Here is a 10,822-nt window from a genome sequence, read left to right as displayed (position 1 = left end):
AAAGCTGGCCCTCGGGTTCCTTTTCTGGGCCAACATGTTTTTCTACTCGATCTGCAAGAAACCAGATCACACAACCTTGATTCCACCTACTCCCATAAATCATTTGTTTTGTGTAGAATTATTCTTGTACGTTTTTCCCCTATTTCTAACGACGTTGATTCTGCCGGCACCGCATCTTCGCCGGCGTGCCGGAGATGGACGCCAGGGGTAGCAGAGGATGTCTGCAGTTAGAAGTGGCAAGTGTATCGGCCATCATCTTCAACATTAAGACCCCATCACAGTGAGCTCACATTACATTTTTAGAACCTTCAAACATCCATCCTTGTTCTTTAAAAACTTCGAACACCTCCCATAGGACCATACCACACCCAACTCATTTTGCTTGTAAAAAAACAAAAAAAACCTCAAATAAAATTAAAGCCTAGTAACAACAGCAAAACGGATGATCAACCATACACAATCCCAGAAAGATGCTTAACATACAGGTCATAGTACATGCACAGATAGTTGCCAGAATATACAATATAGCTAAATCGTTCAAGGTTTGTCACGCCATCATCTTCAACATTCAAGATCCCAACACAGTGAGTTCACATTACATTTTTAGAATCTTCAAACATCCATCCTTGTTCTTTAAAAATTTCAAACACCCCCCCTTCTGCCGCAATCTGACTCTTATCGGAAACAAGAGCGGACCAAGCAACAAATATCTCCACCTCCACCTTAGGATCGCCAAAGGAACATGCCATACTGCTTATATTGCAATCTTTGGGCATGAAGCGAACCTGACCTTGTGCTGCAATCTCACCAGACTGAGAGTAGGCACGTATGAAAAATGTTAGGCTTCCTTTCACTTCGACAGACACAACATTTCTTGATAGATGGAGGTAACCATCTGAACCCTTGGGCATTGGTCTACCACGAGAAGCAAGCAGCACAACATTCATAGACGATGGAGCAGTATTATACGACGGTGAGAAGCAAGCCACTTCACCGCCATATTCGAAAGGCCATGGCCCATTTTTGACACGGACACTCAAGACAGTGGCCTGGACAGTTTGTTCAATTCGCTCCATGCATAACTCTGTTGTGCAGAAGCAGTTCTCAAAGCAAATGGTAGACACACCTGGATAATACCCTCCGGTGTAGTGGTAGAAAGCACTGATCAATGCTCTATCTTGAGACACTGTCGTACCTTTTACTCGTAGTTGGACTTCAAATTTAACATGATCCGTGAATAAAATGGCACGAGATGGGCCAACCAAGCGGAAAAAAGGATCCTGCAAGTGTCACCCATCATCCTGTTAGTACCAGAAACCCTGGAATTATAAAGCATACTCTACTTTTAAACAAACAAACAGAATATCCGATCAAAAGAAATGTTACTCCCTCAAGTCTATATTAATGGACTTAACATTATCTAGATTGGTATGTATCTAGTTAAGTGTTTAGACTAGATGCATACATATCTAGATAAAGTTGAGTCCACTAATTTGTACCGAAGGGACTACAACACTTGCACACTAAGAGAAACGTACATAAAAAAGTATAGGAAAAGATTCGCTGGTATAAATGTAGGTAGCAATATTTGAGCTGATAAAAACATGTTAGAGGGAGGAACCATGCAGTAGTAGTTATAGGCAATCGATCTTTAGAGGAAAAAATGCTACCACACTTGCACACTAAGAAGTGTAGGAAATGATTAATGTATACTCCCCCTGTTTTTAAATGCTACCACACTTTATCTACATTATATGCATTTGGTATTATAAATTTTTATATTTATTCTTCTATTATTGGTCAAAGTTTGAATTTGACTAAATTCAGAACGCGGATAAACCCATTATATAGTTATAAACAGAGGGATTAGAAATATACTAGCTAGCAATATTTGAGCTGACAGTAACATTTTTAGTGTATATGAGAAGAACCATGCAGTAGTCGTTATGCAGTGAGATCTAAAAAGTTGAGGGAGTAGCATGCGTACATCTTGATCGAGTTTTTGAGACTCGCTTCTATTGCAAGAGAAGAGAAGGTTACGATTGTGATCAACTTCGTCTCGTGCAGCAACCACGCCGTACACAGACAGTGGCCATTCGAGGCCACCTTTTATTCCCGCGAGTCTGAGTGTGAAGATCTGCAAGGTGGGCGCAAAGCAGGCGGCATCATGTAGGCCACGTCCAGGTGTTGAGTGTGTAAAGTGCATAGGACTGATAACCGCTGCAAACACCAAGCACCAAAAGGAATTAGTTCATGTACCGTAGACCAATGTAGTAACATATGCATGAGTGAATCAAAAGCAATGCACCCACGCATGATTGAGACACGAGCTATCTACTCACTCATGTCTAGGAAGGATCCGTAAACTGGTTTCCAGTGATCTTCCCAGCACCCACGGTACGAAGTGAATTTCTTCTCCTCGTAGGCCATCTCCTCCTCATTGGCTATCTGCTCGGCCGATTTACCCCTGTTAATGATATCCTCTTTGATGTACTCATCGAGATCGGCAGAGGCGAAGGGCAAATCCAGGAAGTCGAGAAACGGATCCTCGACAGTTCGACCCGATTTTAATGTTGAGTCTTGGATCCTCGACACCTGCTGCTCCCCAGAACTAGATGATTCCCCTTCCATCTTCTCCTGCTCCTCCAAGAGGAAGAGGGTTTTACCTATGCCGTCCATGCTCGTCTCTGTTTCCTCGGAGGAAAGAAGTTCTTCGTCCGATTTTTGATGGCGGTAGTATATAAGTAACTCAGGCTTACCCTGGTCTTTGCTGAATACACCACGGATACGGCCGGGTTAGGATGGATATACCTGTACCATGCCACGCGGATCGTGGTCAATAAAGAAAGACCAAAAACTAAAAAGCCCAGGCACTATTTATCGTTGCTGTTAGAATTTAATTAGTCTTAATTAAATAGGTTAATCCCTGCTTGTAACTGCAACATTTGTAGCCACTCATTTAGGGAACCGTCATTAGGCGGTTATTTCCCTGGAGCGTCGCCTTCCAGGAACCGACCTAATCACGTCTGTTCCCCCTATATACAGTATGTAAAATCTTCATCAATCAATACAAGTGATTTCATTCCAATCGTTGTCTCTCTCGCTCGATTCTCTCCCGATTACTCACAACACGTTATCAGCACATAGTCTCTACCGAGAAGAACGAGAAGGAGATCGACAGGAACCTGCAGGCACTGTCCTGGATTCTTCACCTGCTTGAACGCGACGGCCGCCAACGCCACTTCGTCGCTCGCCGCCGTCGAGGAGTCGGTGGCCTTCGCCGCCACAACCACCGTGCACCTCGCCACTCCGATGGTCGCCGTTATGGGGCAGGCCGCTACATCGGTCGTCGCCATGGTGCCGGCGGCTACCGTGGTCGCTGCCATGGCCCAGGCGGCTTCCGCGGACCTCATCGCCACCAGCCGAACGGCGCCGGCCGCTCTGCCTTGCCGGTGCAGGCCGCTGCGCCGGCCTCGCAGCCTATGGCCCGGCCGCAGCCGGCCGCGCCCGCGCAGATCCTGACTCCTGTCGAGGCAGCAGTGCGTGTCTGACCCCTGCGGTCGTCGAGGTCGCAGGCGACGCGCTCGCCTATGTGTCGGCGCCGGCTGGAGCCTCCATCTTCGCCGTCGACTCCGGCGTGAGGAGTTTCACAAGCGCCGCGGTCGCCGACTCCGTCGCGCCCCTGCGCCTCCCATCGCTGACGCCAACCGTCGAGGACGGCGCGCCGCGCGCCGGCGCTGCGGTCGCTGATGTTGATGCAGTCGCGCTGTCTCGGCCCTAGCCGACGCCCGCAACCCTGCCTCCTTCATCGCGCAGCAGCGCTCGCCGTCGCCTCGTCGCCTTCGGGCTTCCGCTCCACATCCCGCCGTCGAGCAGCCACGGCCATCGCGCCGGCGCATGGAGCCCGACCGCGCTTGAACTCGCGAACGGCGTCGCGCATGGGAGCATCTTCCCCGGTGACTCTTCCTTCAAGGACACCCGAGGCTGGAGTGGTTCTTGTCGCCGATGAGGAATCAGCGCTTCATCTGCACGGAGGGAGCTGCGTGGTGGTCGCCGCTGTTCTTGCGTGCTAGTATCCTGGATTTGGGATTTCTACCTTATCCTGACCACACCGCTCCTAAAGTGATTATTTAAGCGGTGGAGCAACTCGTGACGTCTATACATATACAGACTTCACATTATTAGCAAATCTCCAGTACTAAACAGTAGTTTAATTTCTGTTTTAGACTATATCTATTTTAGTACTGTACTGTATTTCAGTTAGAGTACCGTGTATTCCTGAAAATGTATGTGATGTAATATATTTCCATGTGTGCACATGTTGAGATAAATTACGTCTATTATTTTGCAATCGAGATATTAATTTCTTGCAAATAAGACAATCTATTCATCTTAATTGAGCTACTTTTGGTTCAATACGAGCAAGAATTAATATACGAAATTTAAAGTGATTTCTTCAAATTGATGTTTTGGGATCACAAGTGGTGTGTAGATCTACTGCATTGCAGCCACTACTAATTAAGCCTATATTTTGTCATGATTGACATTTTGATTGCTTAAAGTGCTCTTCCATACATTTTATTAAGTTATGACACAAGGTACTGGAAATACGAGTATCTACTGATTTTATCAGACTATACTTTCTAGTGCTGAGAGATGGACCCCGAAATTTTTTTTGGGGAGTATCTACAACGTGTCATACTTAACAATTTGAAGTTCACACTAATGGTTTCAAGTCCACTTCTTGAAATCATCATTAATTTTGCAACATTCATTACAACATAACCATGATGGTTTTTGGTTTACCAAGTGTAAATTAATAATCTCTGGTTTACCCATGTAGGTAACCGATGGCTCGAGAATTTGAGGCACTCGCCCTCAACGGCCACAACTATCCTATATGGGCCATGGACATCTAGATCGCCCGTGCGCCCCGTGGGTTAGTGCGTGCAATCCATGCTCCGGAAGTTCCACTCCCGGCTGGAGTCACGCGGCTGACAGATGACCAAAAATATGTTGCTTTGTACATCATAAGGCACCATGTTCATCCAGATCTCAAATGTGAGTACTTGGAGGAAGAATCCCCTAGTACTTTGTTTCAGGCCCTCAAAACGAGGTATGAACAGTAGAAGGCAGTTGTCATGCCTGATGCATTCCATGATTGGACACATCTTTGACTCCAGGACTTCAAGTCTATCGGGGAGTACAATCATGAGGTTCATAAGACCAGTTCCAAACTGCGCTTTTGCGGGAAGGAACCTACTGATGCGGAGAAGATAGAGAAAACTTTATCTACTATGCTCCCATCTGACAGGATCCTCCCTCGCGACTACCAAGTCTATTTCGATCTTATTCATATTTTACTTCATGCTGAAAGCATGATGAGCTACTCGCTAAGAATGGCTCTCAGTGTCCGGTTGGTTCTCAACCTCTAATTGAAGTTCATATGAATGTCGCGGAAGGACGAAAGTTTGATGGTGGCTTCAAAGGCAAGCCCTCGAACTTCAACGGTGCGATAGCGCAACCGGAATAGGAAGTCCAGAAACTCAGACCGTGGGAAAGGCACCGCAAAGCCAAGTTTGACAAAACTAAGCTTTGCGACAAGTGTGGATGCTACAGGCATCCCACTGACAAGTGCAAGCCCACGGCATATCGGCCATTATCTGCAGCAATCCCATGGCCGCAACGCACCTCGAGGGAAAAGGTTTGAAGCCAACCTCAACCTTCATCCAGATGGCGCCGATGGAGCTGGTAGTTCGCGAGACGTTCCTCCTGGACCTCGCACCACCGTAACTCTCCAGCCGTCAAAGGACCCTACAGAACGGAGGACATGATAGTTGAGTATGCCTCAACCTACATGTTTGGAGACTTCGTCTAGTCTCACTATCTCCTTGGTGGTCGCTTTATTAATGTCCATTTGTGTTGTTGTAGTAGAACATATATATTGTATCAGCACTCTGATATAAATAAGATTGTATACATTCTATATATCTGATAAAGATTTCCATATTGAAACTTCTTCAATTCTATATATAGATTTCTACGAGTGCCAATCCGATGGATGTGGAACAAGTATATGAAAATGTACCCGCTCTATTGTCTGGATTGAACTGCACGTACATCCAACTCGTAGCACATGTTGCATATAATGCAATTCCATCGGTCATGTGTTGCGTGAGCTAAACTTTCTAGTCATGAGATTTAGTTGCACTATTGTGCTAGTGGATCATTTCAGTCCCTTGAACACATTCAAGGTGATATTTGTGGTCCCAACCAACCATTGTTTGGACTAAAGATCGAATTAAAACAATTTGAATGGAAAAATATTGTTGCAGAATTCTCTTCACATGCCTCCATTATTTTGTGCATGGCTCCGAGGATCGAAGTTCAGCACAATGTCCTATGTGTCCATACACAATTGTTTTTGGTTTCGTCTCTGATCAAAAGGATTTTCTCATTGCACGACCCATGTTAATGAATTGCAATTTACCAACTTTACATTGGAGTCATGCAGTTTTACACGCTGCTACTGACTAACTGTATATAGCAGTACTTCCCCTCTGCAATTGATACGTGGAAATCCTCCGAGCATTTCCCATGTGCGTAAGTTCGGAAACGCTTCACGCGTACCGATCTCACCACCGCAGCGTACATCATGGACCCACATATGCGGGATCTATGTGGGGTACAGATATCCGTCGATAACCCAGTACCTTGAACCCCACATACGGGATGTATTCATGGCCCAGTACGCTGATTGCTTATATTTAAGGAGGATTATTTCCAGGCATTAGGGGGAGATTTCAAGTACCACATCGAATGCCAGGAAATTAATTGGGACTTCACGTTCCTCCTCATAACCACGTACTCAAGAATCTGGACTCTACGTTCGGATTCACAAATTTGCAACACATGCAAATAACCTGCCAGATTCATTTACTGATCTCAAATGTGTTACAAAATCTATCAATCCGGTTAGAAATGCGCCCGAAAGAGTGGAGGTACCAATAAAAACCACTCAACTCCTTGTTTCATAAAAAGAGGGGGAGTAGTACGGCCTCTGACCAGGATCTAGCTTTTTGCAAAGCAACAAAGGAAATCGAGGAATCCTCTAAATCAGTAAATGCAAGTCGACCTTGCGTTGATGAACACCTGATGGGTAGTATACACCCAGTGGAAGGGAAACCTCCACAACCCCAGCTCCAGCTTGCACACACTGGCTGGGACATCGGAACACCCAGACTCACGCGTATTGGGAAATCACGAAGAGTCATCATGGGTGCATGATATTTGCTCCAACTATATCGATTCTGGAGAATCACATAACCAAAGCCTACAACTGTCGACAAACATCTCTTGTTTGATTGCAAACAACCTTCACAATGATTCAGATCCAAAGACCATGGCCATGGCAGAGTGTGAACACACTTGCTAGGACTGAACTCATCAAAGGATGCAATCCAAGCAGATATAGCCTCGCTCTTCCAAATGAATTCCCTATGGGATCATTCAATGTGCTTTCTTCCGAAACGGAATGAGAAATACAAGGTGGTGAGAAAGCAAGGCTTGTAGCATAAGGTCAGGTTTCCGCAGAGATCCGAGACCTACCCTCCAGACATGAGTGAAATCTCGTTCCGATAAGTATATCATTGGCAGTACAAAATCATCTATCTATGCAGTTGATAGGTGTAGTGACAACATATCCATGTGGGTCACTAGATTCCGACATGTATGGTTCCCGGTGGAATCTCTGTCCGAATCGAAACGCAAATGCAACATGTATTGTGTAATAATCAATAAGTCACCACATGGCTTATTGTTGTCGGTACATTTTGGTACAACCGACATAGTGAGTTCCTTATACAAAAGGATCACTCCTACATGATGATCACCCATGTGTGTTTGTCATACATAAGGATAACTCCTACAACGACGAACCACGTGATCATCTACGGACGGATTTGAGATGAAGAATCTGGATAAACCCAAATAGTGCTTGGGACTACAACTCGAGCACCTTCACTCAAGTATTATGGTACACCAAGATGCCTATATCCAGAAAATTGGAGAAACTTGATATAGACAAGTCATGTCCATATCCTAGGGATTTTTCGATCTCTAGACGTAGAGAAAGATCCATGGGAAGATAGAGAAGAGATATTGGCACATAATGTTCCATATCTCAATGCCATTGGACCTACCAACAAAATTGGTTAGGGGATTAAGAATATCTTTCGATATCTCAAAGGCACCAAATATCTTGACATATCGTATCAATTTTGGAGAAATCTGAACTCCAATTTAGACACTGGTATTGGCTACTTACATGATCCTACAATGTGTACATACATGGTAGATCTGTCACTCCATTGATGTCTTCAAATAGACTCGGTGACTATACTACCACGATCATTCTAAGATTCAATGCTTCATGTTAACACGTGTGGCTTGACGGAATGACAAACCGCATACATTAGTCATGTGGTGTTGGTTCTCTCGAATCATCTATCATTGTCTACACAGATAATGTTGCTTATGTTGCATAGATGCAAAACAGGTTACGTAAAGAGCAATATCATTAAGCATATTGCGCTAAATGTTTTATGCCCATGAACTCCTTAAGAGTCGGGAAATAAACATCTTGCAAGTCAAATCATGCGATAACCTCGCTGATCTATTAACAAAGTCTCTACCAACTTCAACGCTCCAGAAATATATTCATGGAATTGGTATGCGACGACTCCGAGATTTGCAAGATTCAGGGGGAGTATCTTCCTGAACTACTCCTGTTCAAAGCATCATATTATACTCTTTTTCCCTTAGTGAGTTTACTTTACAGTTTCTCATAAAGGTTTTTAATGAGGTAATATCAACATAAGATCATATGTCATACTATCCCTTTTCCCCACCGGGGTTTTTAGGAAAGTATTCACGACATATTTATTGACCTCTATATTCTATGGATATACTTCATATTGAGTTAATAGAAGCAATAACCATAATATGTTGTACCATTTTCTCCTTATTTTCCCACTGGGTTTGAAGGAGTTTTAACAACATATCCTATACTATTCCTCATTTTCCCATAGGGTTTTTGGAGGACTCCTCACATTTTTCCCACTGGGTTTTTGGAGGAGACTATTTCAAGATGATGAAGATTCACAAGGACAAGCATAGATTAGGGGGAGTGTTAGAATTTAATTAGTCTTAATTAAATAGGTTAATCCCTGCTTGTAACTGCAACATTTGTAGCCACTCATTTAGGGAACCGTCATTAGGCGGTTATTTCCCTGGAGCGTCGCCTCCCAGGAACCGACCTAATCACGTCTGTTCCCCCTATATATATGTAAAATCTTCATCAATCAATACAAGTGATTTCATTCCAATCATTGTCTCTCTCGCTCGATTCTCTCCCGATTACTCACAACAGTTGCTAGTGGTAATACGACTCGCCCGTAAATACTACCTCCATCCAAGGCTTAAGGCCTATATTTTTTTCAGAAAATCAAACTATGTTAAGTTTAACTAAGTTTTTATAAAAAATCATTAACATGTCAAATATAAAATTGATATTATTAGATAGATAATGAAATATATTTTCAGTTGCTCTCAACAAAATATCATATTTATTGATAGATTATTTTAAAATTTTGATCAAACTTTACTTGCTTTGACTTTTCTAAAAAAATATAAACCTTTAAGCCTTGGGATGGAGGTAGTATAACCTATATCAGCCAAGTACTTTTTTTTTCCTGTAGACTTGCGCTTGGTGCGGTATGCTAGTTGGTTTTGGCCCTCCCTTTATTTTCGTCTGTACAATCTTTGGTTACCGTCTCTATTTCTGGTCAACAATCCTAATCTTTAATAGCTTCTGGTTTCTATGGGATAATTGCCTTTTATAGTTCCGGTGACTCCTGGTTTTCCGGTTCCACCTGATCTGGTCAAAGCGGCGGAAGCGGTGCCTCGACCCCCAAATAATACGAGCTATCCTTTTCCTCAAGAGTAAAATACATGATAGGTCATTGAACTTGTCCGTATAATTCGCTTTAATCAATGTATTTAGAGAAGTGAAATTTACGGTCATCGAAGACAGCATAGGTGTGTCATGTACGATCACCGTAGACGTTGCAGCTACATATTTGTTAAGATGGCGGTGTGGGACCCCTCGGCAGTGGGTGCGCTCTAACCAGCTGAAGTTTTTACAAAAGCACCTAAAGATTATTTATTTCATTCACCATCTCCTCTGCCCCTATTCCTTTTTTTTGTTTAAGTGTTCCTCCTCTGTGGGCATCTCCAACGCGGCGACCCAAATCAGACGCGTTGCCCAGTTCGGATGGGGCTATTTGGGTGGCCGCGCGGACATGCGGACAGGCGGTGGTCGCGCACTGCCCCCAACGCGTGGACGCATCCCAAAAGTCAAATATAATAAAACAATTAAGAAAAAAGGAAAACAAAAACAATTAAATTTAAACTAGAGTTCATTTAAACTTAGCCCTATTTTGGGTAATTTTTACACAAAAGAAAACCCTATATGGGCTTTAAACTAAAAAAAAGGGAGCAAACCCTAGTCTAGGGTTTGGGACGCGGTGGTCGGCGGTGCGCCACCCTACTCCCAGTAGTACTCGTCATCATCGCCGGCGATGAGGACGACGCCTCCCGGCGGCGACACGCTGTTCCGGATGGACACGCCGGAGGGCGCCGGGGACTCCGGCCAGGGCGACCACTGCGCCCCTTCCCAAACGGAGTGCGGGTCCGGAGGGCTCGCCGGCCTGCGTAGGCGTGCCAGCCGCGCCGCCTCCTTCTGTCGCTGCTCCGCCGTAGT

General features: G+C 44.4%; 1 protein-coding gene across 1 annotated transcript; it reads right to left on the bottom strand.

Annotated features, from left to right (window-relative positions):
- Positions 1-436: 436 nt before the first annotated feature.
- Positions 437-2,380, bottom strand: LOC124652774. The gene is made up of 3 exons (XM_047191816.1): positions 2,343-2,380; positions 1,988-2,220; positions 437-1,280 (listed from the first exon to the last, which is right to left on the bottom strand). The coding sequence occupies exons 1-3, from the start codon at positions 2,344-2,346 to the stop codon at positions 591-593; spliced, it is 927 nt and encodes a 308-aa protein (XP_047047772.1). The 5' UTR covers positions 2,347-2,380; the 3' UTR covers positions 437-590.
- Between the last annotated feature and the right edge of the window lie 8,442 nt (positions 2,381-10,822).

The sequence above is a fragment of the Lolium rigidum genome, chromosome 5, assembly GCF_022539505.1.
Source record: "Lolium rigidum isolate FL_2022 chromosome 5, APGP_CSIRO_Lrig_0.1, whole genome shotgun sequence".
Lineage (NCBI taxonomy): Eukaryota > Viridiplantae > Streptophyta > Magnoliopsida > Poales > Poaceae > Lolium > Lolium rigidum.
Note: the sequence above shows the minus strand (reverse complement) of the source record. Positions and strands in the feature narration are given on the sequence as shown.

Coding starts and splice junctions, on each gene's coding strand:
- LOC124652774 (XM_047191816.1), bottom strand. Junction 1,281..1,987: donor CTCAAAAACTCGATCAAGAT/GTACGCATGCTA, acceptor TGACACTTGCAG/GATCCTTTTTTCCGCTTGGT.